The sequence below is a fragment of the Haplochromis burtoni genome, unplaced genomic scaffold, assembly GCF_018398535.1.
Source record: "Haplochromis burtoni strain Fernald_Lab_line unplaced genomic scaffold, NCSU_Asbu1 Contig_930, whole genome shotgun sequence".
NCBI classification, from domain to species: Eukaryota; Metazoa; Chordata; class Actinopteri; order Cichliformes; family Cichlidae; genus Haplochromis; species Haplochromis burtoni.
Window position 1 is genome coordinate 26,113 of NW_024583291.1, and position 17,327 is coordinate 43,439.

Below are 17,327 nucleotides of genomic sequence, written 5' to 3' on the forward strand. Positions count from 1 at the left end.
CTGGATATTTGAACTTGCTACATGATGACTCTTAATGACCTTGGTGCGTTGTTTGTGGTCTGTGTTTCATACCTCAGAGTGGGTGATGCGTACTCCATTGTAAAAAGCCATCACAGTGTTGGCCTCAGCATCTGTCTTGGCGAAAAGTCCCTGTCCTGCTCCTCTGATTGTAGAGTCTGCCACAAACACTCTGACAAACAGAGGCAGGGGCAAGACAATGAAATACTGACCACGAATTCAAGAGGAACAATGTGATTGGTCAGGATTCCTATAAAACGTACCTACCTTTGGCTCTCATAAGGATCTGGAAGCAGAGTATGGGTGGCGATACAGGTGGATGTGGATTTGTCATACGAGTACACAGGACCTGTAAAAGAAGATTGTCAGATTAGTGGGATTCTTTAACCACAGGCCTTTCTCCATGAAATACACGTGGAACCATATTAACCAGCCCAGAGGAAATGACACGAGCATGGGTGGTGGACAGCACATGCAAGGCAGCATTGGTTAATGAGTGAAATGTAAAAAAACAAACTTCAATTAGAATGATACCAAAGTGACAGTAATTCCTCTACATATATCTCAGAACTGTTCAGTCACATTAGCCAGCTTAAATAAACGGTTGCATCCATGGCTCCTGCTGGCTTTCGGCTCTTGAAACTAGCCTAAATATTAATAGTTGTTGTGTCTCACGTTTCTGGACACTGACCAGCTGAGAGAGGAGCAGCACTTAGTGATGATGTGAAGAAGTTAGTGTATAACTTAAAGCAGTTTTAATAAATCCTTTAGAACTTTAAGGGGAAGCTTTCAAGAACATAAGATCAGCTCTTGTAGGTTTTAACACAGTTTCACAATTTGGCTCAACCGAAAACTTTCATATTAGCATCCATGGACCGTGAACTTGGTTATATGTTAATCTTCTTAAACCTGGTAGGAGCAGAAAGTAAAGCTGTCCAGGCAGAGTGCAGCAAAATGCAAAGGAGAGACTTTCACACAGGAAGTACAAATTATGAAATGGGATGTTTTAGTCTGGTCCATTTGTCAAGCTGCAAGCTATTAAACTGCTAAACAATTTAACAGCTTGCCCGTGCACATGATTGAGGTTTCTATCATCACGTTTCCAGTATATTACATTGCACTGAAACAATCCATGTCATCATGCATTATACCACAACACAGTTTCTTGATAATAAATGTATTATTATTTATTTACATCTATTAATGCTTTAGCCTTTTGCATCTTGAAAATCCAACATAATCAATTTTAGGAAAAGGGCAATTTCTTATTAAATGCATCAACTCCTGAACAAAAGTCTCGACAAACAAATGTGGACGTTGGCATCACTCCTTACTATTGGGGCTGATTTCGAAGCGTGGTCTCCCAGTCTGGTTGGAGATGACAGCAGCAAGTTGGGCCTCAATGAGCTCCCCATCCACAAAGCTTCCATATAGAGCCGTTCGACCGTCAGGGTAGATATACGCTACAGAGTCACCAGTCAGTTCCCCGTCCTCGTTTACCTCCCCAAACACACAGCCTCTGTCCTAGACGCACCACAGTACACGCCAACATGCACAATACACATGGTTAGAAATACTTCTGCTATGTTCTGTATAAGCAGAAGTTAGACAGTAAGCTGACTCACAGGGTAGTAGACCCAGCATTCCCCACAGCGGTTGTTGTCTTTGTACTGGCCCTTGAACACCAGGTGACCCTCGCCATCGAACTCCTGAGCAGGCCCATTAAGCTCTCCGTCCACATATGTCCCGTTGAGGACGCCCCCATCTTCGTAGGTGTACACTCCTTGGCCCTGCAGAGCATCATCTACATAGAACCCCTCTAAAGTGCTGTGAGAGGCAAAAGAAGGACAACTGCAATTAAGATTTTTACATTTGAAGTCTAAATTCAATCTTCAAGGTGAATAGGGCCAGACGAAGGTTATTTATGTCTCCAGTATTTCTTTCTGAGGTTTGTCTAACTAGTCCTTCTTATTCAGGACAAACTTTAATCCTGAAAAACAAAACCAGTGCTGACATTCTAAAAAGTACAACATAATATTATCATTATATCAGCCATATGATATCATTTATTAAAAAAGAACAAACAAAACTTTTTCACATTTCTGTGGTATTGTTTTGAGAGAGGTAGTGGTGGTATGGCATAAAATAACTCAATGTATACTGCAAGACAATTTTAGGGGTAGTTTTAAAAGGAAATTACATCTGTGATGGTTTTGCAATTACATCGGACAGGTTTGGTCACAGGTTTTCTGGCAGCCCACAATCAGACTGTGTTGGTATATCTGCAATGGTCCCATTAATAATCTATTCCATCTACGGGGCAAGCCGCTCAGTCATGTGTTGTACTGCATGTTTGGACTTGGAGGAGGAGAGTAGTTGTTTTCTTGTTTACTTCTGATGCTGCTGCCTGTAATCCAGTAATGTTTGTAACTGTAATGCTCAAGAACTTTACTCTGTTTTTCTACTGAAAAGCACACATGCATTAACACAGTATTAATAAGTAAGTCTCAAAACCTTCTATTGGCAAATACATATGCAGCTTTGGAAAGGTGCCATTACACAGCTGCAGTAACACAGATGTTCACTTATCGCACAGCACACTATCACAATACCTGCGTCTGACTGCTCCTGCAGTGTTACACGCTTCTCCTTGGAGGAAACTGACCGCTGCTCAAAGCCATGTCCTCTGCTGTCACATGCATAATCTTACTTTTCTTTTATTATTACCAAAATATCCACAATAATGAGGCGTTTGTCAGATAAATGCAGAACATACATCTTTCATATCTGGCAGTGACAGCGGTCAGATATAGTAAATGTTTTTAATTCAAGTAATGTCAGATTTACGTCCCCATCAGTGATCCTAACAGATTATTTAAGTCCTTAGTTTGTTATGTTTACAGTACCTTCCATCAAAGAAGAAGAACTTGCCCTTGCCATTTTTCTCTCCATGGGTGAAATGTCCTTCAAAGCGATCACTGGACGAGTAGGTCACAGTGCAGAAACCATGGGGCTGACCATCTTCATCCAATGGACCTGAAAGTTCATGCAGACACAATGTTTCAGTGTGATGAGTTTTTAATGAAATCAGGTTATAGAAATAGATCCCAGATAGGCCCATCCATTTGTTTTCATGGATCTACCACAAAATACTAAACAAAGCATGTTCAGCTGATTTAAACGAGTACTACAAATAAAGCCTGTAAAGGTTTCTGCTGAGGTCCTCAAGCCCCTTTCTTAAACGCCTAAAGCACTTCCTGTATCTACTGTTACATTTTAGCCACGTCCCTCATGGAGCAGCAACAAGACCCGTGGATGATTACAGAGGCACCTGGCTAAAAGGACATGTCAGTCTAGAGCTCTAATAATTTGTTTTTGGACACTTTTGCTAACAGTGACATCTCTATTTTTTACTCTCTCGGTCTACTCCAACAACTTACTTGTTAACCTCTTGCTTTAACCGTCACATCCAACCAAAACTTCAGTTGTGATTTGTAAAGTATGAACCAAATGATGCCTAAAGTCTATTTAGCATAGATGGGTCATTATTTTCAAAATCCTCACACTAAACAAAGTATCCTTCAATGTTCCAGAAGTTCAGTGCAGGTTACATCAGGTGGTTTCTTCAGTGGTGCTGACATAGCTCAGCAGAAACACTTGGTCATTACACACGGCGATAGAAATTAAACCCCAACTGATACAAGGTTTGTTTTTTTGTTTCTTTAAAGACTGATACTCATATTTGGTGATTTAGTAACCCAGGTTTCTAATATCACAGGTTTTGTGATAAGATCGTGACAATGCAAATTAAAAAGCAATGACGTTGAAGAGTGCCCTCTGAAGGACAAACTGCAACATCAACACTCAAAGTTGTTGAGTGCTTCTCCCATCTCTTCTTTTTATTGGATTTATAGGTTCTTCCATCGATAATCCGGCAAATATCATCAGCCTGCTGATAAATCAGTCAGGCTCTAATGCAATTAAACACCAAACACTGTTGTTCCTCTTTGTTTAATTGCACTAAAGTTCCTTTCAAAGAAAACTCGAACAGAAGAATAATTCAATCAGTTCCCATTAGTTGTTAATGACACACGGAACCAGTTACAATATTTTACTTCAGTCAGGAAATGAAACGGCAATGCTGGCGACAAAACACCAACTAAAATCTCTTTTATTGCAAAAGGAAGCATCAGTAGTGGATGCTGGAGTGGAAATAAAAGCTTCATTTGCACGTGCTAGTCACATCACTGACTGAGCTACACTCCTGGAAATAAATAAATTCAACTCGACACACTTTTAACCAACCACCAAGTAACAATAACATTTCTTAATATGTGTTATGTGAGAGTTTGGTTGACAGCATATTCGTACATAATTGCTACTCACTCACAGTGAGTAGATAACTGAGATTACAGCAAATGAAACTAAGTTACAGCTAGAATATAAATGAGGCAAACAAACAGCAGCGCAACACGATACCGTTGTATTTGCAGAATTCAGTAGGCCAGACTTCCAACGTGCAAAGCAGTGCTGAGTCAGGGAAACGGGTTAAACCGTTTCAACCTCTGAGGGCAGTTATTTAGTCGGGGTGGGTAGAAACCCTTTACGGCGGTGTTGGGGCTTTTTAAACCTTCTGACTTCTTACAGCGTGACCAGTCGGTTTCCTTTGAAAGAGCACTGTGATTAGCTCTGTGCTAACGGGGGCTTCGGGTCCGTAGCTTTCAGCACTGTGTGCGCCACAGCGGGGTTTCTTTCAGCCCGGGTCTCCTAACGCGACAGCACTACTTTAGTCCGACGCAGTGAAATCTCAGTCCAGCCTCTGAACGAGGGAGAAAGAACCCGCGTGTAACGGTGGTGCTAGTCTAACAACAAAGACGCGCAGCAACGAGTGCAGCACTACAACAAAAAGTAACATTTGGTGTCATTCTGCGCTTCCTGCCCTGCTGACTAAACACAGCAGCCACGCTGGCAGCGGAGCACTAATACCCCACACACCGCCCTCACGCGCCTGACCGGCGGATCTCCTTGTCAAACAGAGGGCCTGGCGCTGCGAGCTCCCGAGCAGGCCCGCCGACAGATCCACTCATGAACATTTGTTTAAAGACAATCGACACCACTCAGCCAAAGTGCTGAGAATACCTTCTCCACGGTGCAAATGCAGGCGTTCACGCGTACACGGCACGAATGGCAGAGGTTACGTACCTTCTACAACCTCTTCTACATTTTCATCGTCGCTGTCCATGCTGCAGGAGACCGCTGTGACCGCACCACGGCTTCGACTGCTTTTCCTGCCACCCATGTGGCGTCGTTTGGGGACGGTAACATGACAACCGGGGACACCTTTTTTCACATGCCACACGTTTCGTGGGCATTTCATTATATTTGCACGGAAATATAGCGTGTTTAAAACTAGTAGGTTATTATTAAAAATAAGAAATCTCAACGAGCTTACTTTAATAAAAAAAATCACAAGAGTAAATAAACTGACAGTGCACTTAGACCCCCCCAGTAGAGCCAACATTTACATAAAGAATTTCTGTAAACATTTAATGGCATTTCTTAGCCGTCGCTGCTCAAAGTGGGGTTTTCCACAAAATAACCATTATAGCTATAAGGTCACATGTTCTTCTTCTTTCTGCACTAAGAAGAAGAAAAGGTCATCTCACCCTAACCTTTTCTGTCACACCAGCGTGTCCTCCATTACTACATCTATGAACGTCCTGTGTGGTCTTCCTCTTTTCCTTGTGCCGGGCGACTTCATTGTCAACATGCATGTGCAAACTTGCTCAGCTTCATCTCCAAAGCAGTCCACCTGAGCTGTCCCTCTGATGTGGTCATTTCTAATGTTGTCAGTGCCGGTCACTCCCAGGGGAAAAGCCCCTTCAGCTCTGCCACCTGTCTTTTTGTCAGTGGCATCACTTCCAAACCAAACATCATAACAGGTCCTACTGCCATTTTGTAAATCCACCCATTCACTCTTACTCCTATCCTTCTGTCACAATCTCTCCATCACCTCTCTATAAAATGCCTCTGTACATGGTTGACTCCTGGTATTTCAACCATTCCTCATTCCATCTACTCCTTGCAGCTTCAGTCTTACACCTGCCTTCTTTGTACGTCTTCATGAACTCTCTCAACACTGTTTCTCTGCATGAAGCCCTACTGCTGCTCGCTGACCGTCACCTCTCTAGCTTCTACTTCGTTGTATGGCTCATCAGCTTGATTTTCCTATAGCTGCATCCTTGTTGAAGATCAGTACCAGAACACTTCTTCGTTCCTCAGGCGTCCTTTCCAAAACTGTGTTAAATAATCTGGTTTAAAAGTCCACTGCCCTGTTTCTCAGACATCTCTATACCTCCACATGTAAATCATCAGGACTCACTACCTTTCCACAGCTGCCCTCACTTCCTCCTTATACTTCCTGATTCATTAACATTCCTTTATGTCATCCTCTTACTCTCATGTCCATACCTACCCAACATCTTCTCATTATCAATTTTCTTTCACCTACAAATCCACTAAAATCAACCAATCACCACTATGTCCAAACAAAAAATATGTGGTGAAAGCTTCCATACAGATGTAATCATTCATTTCTCAAACATTAAATACATACATTATATTTTGTCGTAGCATTCACATACAATTGCAGTTTATACAGACTATGCCAGGGGTCAGCAACACCCAAAGAGCCATTTGCTAGAGTTGGATGTCTCGAGACCGGTCTTGGTCTCGACGGACTTTTGTCTACCATTTGGACCCAGTTTCCACAGAAAAGAAAACACTGGGAGCCGCAAATACTTTTTGTCATCTAAAATGAAGATAACACTGTTATTGTTATGCTTTGTATAAACACCTGTATTGTGTTGCTTATGAAATCAATGAACTTCTACAGAGAAAATTAAATTTTATTTATGGAATGAACACATTTTGAACTCTTAAAAAATATAACACAAAGGAAAGACAGTTGAAGGTCTCCTTTAAATGAATTAAAAAGCTGAACTTAAATTATTCATATACCAAACAAAAACTGTAGCGTTGAGCTGAATTTTAAAAGTAATTGGAAAAATTCACTCAACTGCTAAAAAAAATGAAAAATAAATATTTGCAAAATATCTGTATAAATATTTATTTTAAGTGGTTGACGTGTGTGGCGGGGCGTGGTCTGCACGCTACAGGGGAGGCGGACGCACCTGAGCGGCATCCGCAATCAAGCCCCCCCGGCTTAAAGTTTGTGTCGGTATGTGTCGGGCTGTGAACTGGAAAACTACCGCTGGCTGTGTGGCTACAGCAACAATGTGTAAAAATGTTCAATAAAGGAAAAAAAAGCATGTATTTGCAAACATCGCTGGGTCTGCCATGGCGCACAGCGTCTGCAAATCGGGGCTGTACGAAGTCACTTCGTCTTTACGCAGGACTGTAAGCTGCCGTCTGTGAGGCGTGAGCGCTGTTTGTTTTTACCGTAGTTCATGGTGGAGAACAGCTGCTCACATACGTATGTGGATCCGAAGCTCCATACTTGGCCTGCCTGGGGTTGACAGTCTCCATAAATGCAGGGCATTTCGGCTGATATGGTTCATGCGAGTGTGACGCTTATTTTGAGCGATGAAAAATAATAACATATGATTTTATTTTGACATTTGAAGACCACGATAATCTTCCAATTTACAACTAGAAGTTAAAAAAGAACTAACACAAATAAAATACACTTCAGTTAAATACTTATAATTTTTTTTCAAACCACGCGGAGCCGCAGGTTGCCGACCCCTGGACTATGCTCTAAGAAATGCCCCCCCTACAGTACCAGGCCTGCAGAATAAACTCACACTGATAACAGTGCGTGGTATACAGTGGCATGATAAATGAAGCTGGAGCCACTGTAATTAAGGACCATCACACTTTAATTGTTCAGTTCTGTGCATGCATTTATACATGTGCATATATGACTGTATGATATGCTGATGATAAACTAACAGCAGGTATTAAAGTTTTAGCCAGGTTTTTCTTGTGGAGTGTTAGTGATAGAGTTCATAGAGAGCCCTGCCCACTCATGGCAGATCTTTAGCTGCACAAGAGTCACGGGACTTGCTTACTTGCAGAACTTGTGGGATGTGCTAAAGTCCCTTTGCCCCAGGAAGTACCTCCTATTTGTTATGTAAAGCTGACTTTGTGTTTAGGAGCAAACTGTGAGGACGGCTGTTTTTTCCTAACAGTCTGATGGAAGCGGACTCCCCTCTTTTGTTGGCTGCAGTGTCCCTGCTGTCAGTTCTGCACATGGGTAAGTAAAACACAGCAGCTTAATGGATGTTGTGCGTGTCAAGGTATTGTCCCAACTTAATAATAATGTGGGTGTGGTTTCCCACTCCTGTGTACTGTGCAACAGCAAGACTAGGCAAGTTTTACACTTAGCACTCCACTCATTTAGTGATCGTCAGATCACATCTATGCGGATTTCCTCTTGTCAGCAGCTTGAACATGGTTTCACACACAGAAAAGCACATACATTCTAAATGCAAACAACATCCTTATTATTTTAAATGTGTGCATTTATCAAATCAAATCACTTTTATTGTCACATCACATGTGCAGGTACACTGGTACAGCACATGTGAGTGAAATTCTTGTGTGTGAGCTTCACAGGCAACAGAGGTGTGCAAAGTACAATAACATAAGCAAATATAAGAATGGCTAAATCTGAGAATTATATGAAGAAATATGTGTACAATATAAGAGTGTATGCACATTACTGAATGTGTATACTAAATATGTATGTCTACGTGTGTGTGCACATATTTTACAAATTAAATAGAGTTAAAATAAAATAAATATATAAAATCAGAATCAGAATACTTTATTGATCCCTGGGGGAAATTATTTGTATATATATATCTGTAAATATACAGAGGTTGTTAGTTGGATATTGTGCAAAACAAGTGGCATTACTGTACAGTATGGAGTGCATAATGTTAAAGTTCCAGTAGTGAAGCTGAGGTGTCTATGACGTGTTCAGCAGTCTGACGGCCTGATGGAAGAAGCTGTCTCTCAGTCTGCTGGTACGGGACCGGATGCTGCAGAACCTCCTTCCTGATGGAAGCAGTCTGAACAGTTTATGGCTGGGGGGACTGGAGTCCTTGATGATCCTCCCCGCTTTCCTCAGGCACCGCTTCCTGTAGATGTCTTGGAGGGAGGGAAGCTCACCTCCAATTATCCGTTCAGAGCACCGCACTACTCTCTGGAGAGCTTTGCGGTTGTAGGCGGTGCTGTTGCCGTACCAGGTGGTGATGCATCCAGTGAGGATGCTCTCAATGGCACAGCGATAGAGGGTCCTCCCCTTTATACTAGTTTATTGATTTATACTGAGCAATCTCCACTTTTTGCACATATGTTGAGCAGTATATGTTGCCGTGTTTTATAGTATAGTATTCTTATAGTATTTTCAGACTTTGATTCTTGTGGGCCTTTAATGTGGCTTCAAGCGTTTCTTTGCCCAAAAAAATTGTGTGCAGGTTTAACTATCACCAGGCCAGTGTTAACCGGAATTCTTGATCGGGCTGTTGTTGATGCATTTTCTAATGTGGAATCATTCTGGGGAGAATGTCAAAAACATGATAATGCGAACACCACGGCTCACCATGAAGCTCAGAATATTCTTCTGGGTAGAATCTAGACTCTGTAGAGCATTTGGACAACTACGAATCTGCTTTGAGACAGAGGAGCTGAGAAGTGCCTGCTGTTCAACTGACACTTCATGGAGCTTGGTCAGTTTTATCATGGTGGTCTACAGAGAGAAGTTCATAGCTTGGATTTTGTTCCAATGTTCAATTTTATCCCTTGAAAACAAAATCTACAATTTATTAAACTGTGCAAAAAAAAAAATTAGGTGGCTAAAATAGGAAATATACTTGTGAATTGTACAAAGAAACATGTAAAGAAACCTCTGTCACTGTCTCCTCTCAGGCTACCTGGCTCGGCGGGTAGGAAGATCCAGGATGGCTTACAACATCGTACCTCCTGTTGTCACTGGACCTCCAGAATTTGAGAGGACATTCCGTGCACAGTAAGAAGACCTGATTGTAATGCTATAGTCAAATGAACTGAAGGGTAAAACTAGTTTAAACAGACTACTTTAAAGTAGTAGTCTGATTACAGAGTGATATGGGAGAGAATGCCTGAGGAATGGAGAAACAGTTTACTGGTACCACACCATGAAGTTATTCAAAGGAGTTTCTGAAGCTAGGTTAAGAAGAGAGCTGACAATCAGTGAGCAGCAGTGTGGCGGAGGGAGCTGATCTGCAGTCAGAGTAGGGACAAGGTGGAGCTCCAAGGATGTCCTAACATTACCTGTGTTTGTTCTCAGTCAGAACTGTGTGGAGTTCTACCCTCTCTTCCTGGTGTCGATGTGGACCTGTGGTACCTTCTTCAGTGAGGTGATTGCAGCTGCAGGAGGGCTAGTGTACATGGTCGCTCGACAGATGTATTTCAGTGGATATACCACGTCCCCCAAGAAAAGGTCTTTTATGATACTAAAATATCAAATACTTAAAAGCACACGGTGGCAGCGCTGACTTTAAAGTATCTGATGTTTGACCTATTACAGCACGCTGACTGAGTACTTTCTGGTTTGCAGGTTACCTGGCTTTATTCTGAATTTGGTTGTCCTCGGCATTCTGTCTCTGCTGGGTTCGATTGGAGTGCTGCGTGGAATACTATACAAATACTTTCTTATCTAACTTTGAAAAATGTCATCAAACTGTGCAAACCAACAAATAAAGTTATTTGTATTTGGTAGAAGTTTTTATAGAATTATTTTCCAATGTTTATATTTTCAGTTCTTTATAGTTTAGACTAGGTTTACATGTTCAGTTGTTGTTGTTTCTAAATTAGTTTCAGTGTTTGATTCGGTGCTGTATATGTTTCCTTATTATTATACTATGTGTGTATTTACGATTAACTTTTCAGTTTTACTTTCCGAGTTAACTATTTTCTTTCTCTATACTTTTAGCTTAGTTTTTATTCATTAATATAATCTTGGAACAAAGACATATAATAGCATAAATATCTGTTATATTTAACTGTGTGACCATGGCCTGCATAGCTTATCTAAAACAGCATTTTCCAACTTCAAAAAAGGAGTGGCTTTAACCCTTGTGTGGTGTTCATATTTTTGTTACTCAGCCAGTGTTCATGGGTCTGGTGGACCCGCTACAGTTTTGGCTTTCCAAATTAACACTATCAAACAATTTTATGTAAAATTACTCATCAGATGTTTACTTCATCCCAATTACAAACCATATGAACAGCAAACACGGTTATTTTTTCCCTTTACCTTTGTTAGATCACATTTATGAATTAATGTGCTTCTTGTTTTTCTTTTATGTAAAATGTTATAAAATAAATCAGTTATAATCAAGTGAAGTGAGTGGAAAGACACAACACATTTACACGTGAAGCAACATGTTTCACAACTAAATGGCATCAGCTGCTCATCAATGGTGACATTAGGCCCAGGGTTGTAAAACAGGGGGAGGTGGTGCACACACTTATCCCACACTGTCCTGATGGCAGCTAGCTTGTCTCTCTGCCGTCGAGCTGGTCTGTCGTCTCGGTTATCAAAACGGATAATCCTGGAAATTTTGTGGAAGTTTTCCAGAGACATTGATGCACGGAAAGGTTCTTGCCGGTTTCTGCATCCCACAGGGATTCTGTGGATTCCCCTTTGGACCTGAAAACTCCTGCAAGGATAAGAACCCCAAAGTAGGCCTTTGGGGTTCTTAGATGAATTTGGTCCATCTCCTTCCACCTCTCTCCAAAAACACACCTTCCTTCTAGATTACTGCAATCCAGAATAATTTTCTGGATGGAATCTGGGATGAAAAGCTCAAATGAAGACTTGATGTCCTGCACATGAGTAACTGTCAGCCGTGTTGGCCCTGGCTTATCACAGTAACAGCTCTGCAGGGTGGCTCATTTCTTGGGCAAGAAGACCATTCAATTTCACCAGTTATTGACATCCATATTTCTTCACTTGCTGTCTGGTGGGCTTGTTCTGGTCCTGGAGCTGGCTGCAGATGGGGTACTCGTCTTCGTTTTGTTACTAAATGGTGCTCAACCTCATCCTCTTCTTCAAAGTCACTGTCAGACTCTGAATTTTCAGAAATGTGAAATATTCTGAACCCTCTTTGTCAACATCATCATCCAAAGCTCCTCTCTCTTCCAAAATCAATTGGATGGCCCTCGCAGCAGATAATCTTTTGCCATCTTGATCAGTTGTGATAAAGAACCACACTGGCAAAGTCTTATTTATAGTATTATGCCCCTAATTTGCAGGAGGGACAGGGTATGAGAAAATAAAATTTGGATCCCTCAAGAAAGAGGGTAAAATGTGTGAGATGTAAGAGCAGACGGTGTTGATAGTTGAATTTTCAACAATGGTGCAACTTTGTGCGGAGCAGGAGGGGAAGAAAACACTACCAGCAGCACCAGAAAGGAGGAAGACAGAGTATGGGAACACAGGACCTACACTTTCAATACTTTTATTAGACCTGGGTCCAGTGGACCCGAACACCTTGTATGTAATGTAAATGCGTGGGGGGAGGTACAGTATGAGGTCACTGAAAATTAGTTCGGATTTATATTCTTCACAGAAAATAAGCCAAAGCCAATGAATTTCAGGTTGAAAAAATAATTAATTGTTTAATTTTTCTTTTGAGAAAAACTGAAAACGGGTCTCACAGACCCGAACACCATACAAGGGTTAAGCGATTTACCTTCAAGTGTGCAACACCTTAAGTGTTGTTTCCGGCAAGAACTGTGGTACAATGAAATAACTGCAAACAGTGGAAAAAAGGGGGGAAAAGATGAACTATGATGTCGTTCTGTTGTTTGTCCCAGCTGGGTGTACGGCGCCCCCTGGCGGCTGTGAGGTGCAAGTGCCTGATAATATCCAATGAATTCTAGCACTGCCGAGAACATTCAAGCTGTGCTGAATTACGCTAGTCTTTAATTTTCCTATCGATATTTAGCGCTGCAACGTTTGTTTTTCACGTCGCTGGGTATGGGTCCTTTCATTTTACGACTTATACCTAACTGCGTGTGGCAGCTATTTTAAATAGCCTCCGGCTAACGGTTATTAGCATAGCAGCAGCTAGTTAGCACCACACTGTTAGCACGGTGTGGTTTACTTTGGCCAGCTGGTCTCTTGGATCAGTTTTAAAAATACCCGTGGTTCACATGACCTTTAGAAGGGTCCGATACCAGACAAACAAGCGGTCATAGGGGTTAGCTGTTAGCATTATTAACGCTGTTGTAGGCACTGTCTCTTAGTCACGGCGCTGCACTGGTGTGCTGAGAATAATAAACTCTTGTTAAAATGTGTTGTTATTATTATAGGTGTGGCAGAAGTGATGATTAAAAAGAATTGTGTGCACCGCATGCCAACAAAATGTAAGCGTTTACTGCCAAGTGACAGCTGAGGCAGCTGCCCAGAGCAGTTTTGTAAACAGCATTTCATCACGTTGTGTAACATACGTGTGAAAAGCTGTACGGTCGTTTTCAAGCACGCGTAGCTTTTGCTACAAACAGTGGATAAGCTAACTTACAGATATTTAACTGTCAAATGTTCCTGCAGTGTCCCCGAGAGTCGCAGCCCTGCATTCCAAAAAGGAAGACGAGTACTTCACCATGAGCTCAGAGGATGGTGAGACAACACACACACACACCCCTCCACAGTGTGCATGTTCACCCTTTCCTGCGCCTGACGGCTCCGTTCGCCTGCTGCAGGTGACATGGAGAACCAGGCTGAGCTGGAAGAGAAGACCAGGCTCATCAACCAGGTGTTGGAGCTTCAGCACACTTTAGAGGGTAGGCACGTGCAGCCTCACAGCTGTTACCTGCTAGAATGGAAAATGAATGTTTTAAATATAAACTGTAAGGTTTCTTGTGGGGTGGCTTAGACTCGTGTTGCAGCTTCATGTCACGCTGGGATTTGTAGATGAAATTGTGCATTTACATTTTTAAAGGTTGCCCCTAACTTTACGCACTGTAGATGGGCTTTTAGTGGGAAGCATCAGAATGTTGATTTCTCTATGTGAATGTTACTCATAAATGTATCTGTGCCAGCAGAATGTTCACAGATTGATAACACACAGCAACACTGCATCACTCAGAGTGGATTTGAGCTGTTTAGCCTCATTTTTAAACCAGCTTAGTTTGGCCCATTGAACTCTGCACCGTCTGGCTGATAGTAGAAACTCATTCTGAGAGTTCTGGTTGCACAGTGAACATCAGTGGGGAAAGGTGACTTCAACACAACCCTACAGTCTCTGCAGTGTGGACAAAGTCCTTGGTGTTTCACGCCAAGTCAGTGGTCGATGGTGGCCTCAGCGATTGCCTTACTTTCTGAATCAATACAAATCTTCTTATTATGGTTAAATATAATTTCCCTGTTGCACGTGCAGCACTGAGATGTGTTGTGTGAACAGACACACACATTTATTTTGTGTTTGGAGAGTGGAAAGATCAGGAGGTGTGACAGAAATGAAGGAAACACAGAATAGGTGCACCTAACATAACAGTGTTTGCTGAACTATGAAGGAGCTATAAGTGTTTTTTTAATGGATTCTTGGATAATGATGATGTTTTAAACTGTAATGAATACGTTTACCACCCTTGTAGTTTCCACATTCCTGTATGGTTGACTGATGTTTTTGTTGACGTGTTCAGACCTGTCTGCCCGAGTCGATGCTGTAAAGGAAGAGAACCTGAAGCTGAAGTCGGAGAACCAGGTCCTGGGTCAGTACATTGAGAACCTCATGTCGGCTTCCAGTGTCTTTCAGACCACTGACACCAAGAGCAAACGAAAGTAAGGAGACCTTCAGAGAGGCCTGACCTAAATCCACCCCTCCACCGTCCCTAACAGAGCCCAGACCGTACCAGAGGACTGGACTCACGGACCCTTTAATACTGCTGAAACCCGTTTCTGTCTCTAACATGTGCAAATAAGGGAATTTGTTGTTTTCGTAACGTGGCTGCAGTGGCCAGTGTTGCATTCATTAAAAGAGAATGTCCAGAAGAAAAAGAAGAAAGGGAGACCTGATCCAGAGCTGCACATTAATATTAAACCTAACTCACGAGCTGACACACACTTCAGCTGTGTCAGGAAGGACAGCTGGCCTGAATCCTCTTCTGATATCTGAGTGCCTGAAATCTGTGCAAGTCTACAGAAGGAAAACATGCTTTGCTGTTTTTCCCACATAATGAGTCCTATTTCATAAAGTACAGTTCTGTGAGGTGTTTAGCACTTTCCTAATTTCTTATTTTCTTTGCATATTTGTTACAGATCATCAAAAGTTAGACTTTGAAATGAGTAAAATGCAGTTTTTAAATGATTGTTACACATGTTAAAGCTCTGCAAACCAACCTATGTGGGAAAAGTAATCCCGACTTGATCCGATTGAGTGATGTGAGACACTCGTTGCCACTTAACACAAATAATTGACAGCAGTTGTTGCACAACCAGTTATTTGGTCTTTGGGGGTAATAACCATAAGTAGGGACAGAAAGGTGGGTTTGTATCGTTTATTTCCCTTAAATAATCTAATAATCATTTAAAAACTACATTTTATATTTGCTCCGGTTATCTTTGTCTAATATGAGCGTTTGTTTGATCTGAAACATGTAAGTGTGACAAATATGTAAAAGACCTCAGGAAGTTGGAGGAACACTTCTACACGACACTGTCAATCCCATTTGTTCTTCTGGAACATCTAAATGATGAGATACGATTCAAGCAGCTGTCACCTGGCTAACTGTAACACCAACTCTGTGGACATCACAGTTAGTCAGTTCAGTTATGTTTGCAAACTCGTGGCACACAAACAGGAAACCGGTGAGATACCTGGAACTAGACTTTCTAGAATCCTGTTGTGTAATGTGTTGATGTAAACAAAGAAACCAGACCCAATCAGTGAGTAAGACGGGCTTCCTGTTTAAGCGACGATGACTGCTTTGAGTTTCAGAAGACGTAAGAGCTCAGCTTTTGTGCCATGTTCATATATTCAGACTTTGTTTTTTGGCATTTTGCACACATACAAAGCAAAGACAAAAGTGCAATCTTACACTGGCCTTTTGTGTATCAGCAAACAAGCTGAACTCGTGGTTAGGTTTCCACCTTTAGGAAGCCTGCCGAGGGGCAGCAGTCTTGTGAGCTGTACTGCATGTACGTTTTGGAGTCATTAAATAAATAATGGTTTGCTTTTATATGGCTATTCTGTGAGTGTGACAAAAGTCTCGGTGTTTTCATGTATTCGGTGCTCACAGATGTAAATCAGCGGAAACAAGAATAATAGATTAGCTTCCAGTCAGTGTGGTTAGTGTTACACCTCCTGCAGATCTTCTGATACACAGGAAGGCATCACCGAGGAACTGACACTGGATTACAATTGTCACAGTTCAGATGATGCTTTGAAAATACCGGTGACGTTACTGCTCCTGAGCGCTGCACACAGGCCTGACACACAAAAAGAAAACTTCCACACCACAGATGTTGAAGTGTTTACATTAAATTCTGTCTTCTGCTCTCGATACTTGTTAGTGAGGAGCTTGGCTTGATCTAAGATGGGTTTGACACACCTTGTTTTAATCCTGAGTCAGTGTTGCTGCCATTGCTACAGCTCCAGTAGATCTTTGAATGGCTACTTTAGTTCCAAACCCCTGGTCTTTGTCATTTCAGCGTGATGTCACTTCCTCTTTCTTGCTGCTCGGGTTGGGATTAAACAACACTAGTGGCACTGTTTGAGTTCACAGCTAAAACCATGATGTGTCATTTTGATTTGAGCCTGTGTGCGCTGATTGATGAACTTCTCTTTAACCATGCTGTATACTGTTTACATTTTGTTCGATTGCCAGTTTGACTTGGCAAGTCTTAGTTAAATAAAGTTACGATCTTTTCATGACGTTTCTAAGTGATGTTTCTTGAGCTAACAATCTCTTTGTTTTATTTGCCGCTCACGGAGTCAACTAAAGGTGCTCACCAGGACCTGATACCATCCATTATGCATTTAACAGCTGGTGTATGAATAAGAACACAGAAAGGTGGTCAAACTAAAAAAAGGAAAGAAACAATTTTGGTATATTCAACTATATAATAATAACGAGAAGAAGAAGAAGAATATGTACAAATGATGACAAAGATGCAATTTAAAATAGTATCTTTGCTACAGTGTAACATCTGAGTTGTTTTTATGGTCAACTTTGATTCCCTGGGTCTTTTCCTGTGTGTTATAACTTTTCGATATATTTTCATGTGCCTT

General features: G+C 41.6%; 3 protein-coding genes across 6 annotated transcripts in view; 2 read left to right on the forward strand and 1 right to left on the reverse strand.

Moving 5' to 3' along the window:
* The window catches only part of setd7 (SET domain containing 7, histone lysine methyltransferase), a 9,694-nt gene extending 4,344 nt beyond the window's left edge, over positions 1 to 5,350 (reverse strand). The window contains exons 1-6 of one of the 3 annotated variants that reach the window (XM_005951170.3): positions 5,221 to 5,350; positions 2,925 to 3,054; positions 1,644 to 1,845; positions 1,353 to 1,542; positions 286 to 367; positions 73 to 190 (exon numbers count right to left, since the gene is read on the reverse strand). In XM_005951170.3, the coding sequence (XP_005951232.2) occupies positions 73 to 190; positions 286 to 367; positions 1,353 to 1,542; positions 1,644 to 1,845; positions 2,925 to 3,054; positions 5,221 to 5,317 (819 nt within the window). In that variant the 5' untranslated portion in view covers positions 5,318 to 5,350. Of the gene's footprint in view, positions 1 to 72; positions 191 to 281; positions 368 to 1,352; positions 1,565 to 1,643; positions 1,846 to 2,924; positions 3,055 to 5,220 lie in introns of those variants that run through there. The other 2 variants (XM_014330673.2, XM_014330674.2) reach the window with 2 other exon arrangements.
* Positions 5,351 to 8,144: 2,794 nt separating this feature from the next.
* mgst2 (microsomal glutathione S-transferase 2) lies at positions 8,145 to 10,806 on the forward strand. The gene is made up of 4 exons (XM_005951174.2): positions 8,145 to 8,296; positions 9,976 to 10,075; positions 10,376 to 10,528; positions 10,646 to 10,806. Exons 1-4 carry the CDS (start codon positions 8,236 to 8,238, stop codon positions 10,746 to 10,748), a joined length of 417 nt encoding a protein of 138 aa, XP_005951236.1. The 5' UTR covers positions 8,145 to 8,235; the 3' UTR covers positions 10,749 to 10,806.
* A 2,085-nt stretch (positions 10,807 to 12,891) lies between these two features.
* Positions 12,892 to 16,967, forward strand: LOC102314576 (short coiled-coil protein B). 2 transcript variants are annotated; one of them, XM_005951176.3, is made up of 4 exons: positions 12,892 to 13,070; positions 13,646 to 13,714; positions 13,798 to 13,878; positions 14,740 to 16,967. In XM_005951176.3, the coding sequence occupies exons 2-4, from the start codon at positions 13,699 to 13,701 to the stop codon at positions 14,880 to 14,882; spliced, it is 240 nt and encodes a 79-aa protein (XP_005951238.1). In that variant the 5' UTR covers positions 12,892 to 13,070; positions 13,646 to 13,698; the 3' UTR covers positions 14,883 to 16,967. The 2 variants fall into 2 exon arrangements, with proteins under 2 accessions (XP_005951238.1, XP_005951237.1); XM_005951175.2 differs by lacking the exon at positions 12,892 to 13,070 and adding an exon at positions 13,077 to 13,461.
* The last annotated feature ends 360 nt before the right edge of the window (positions 16,968 to 17,327 follow it).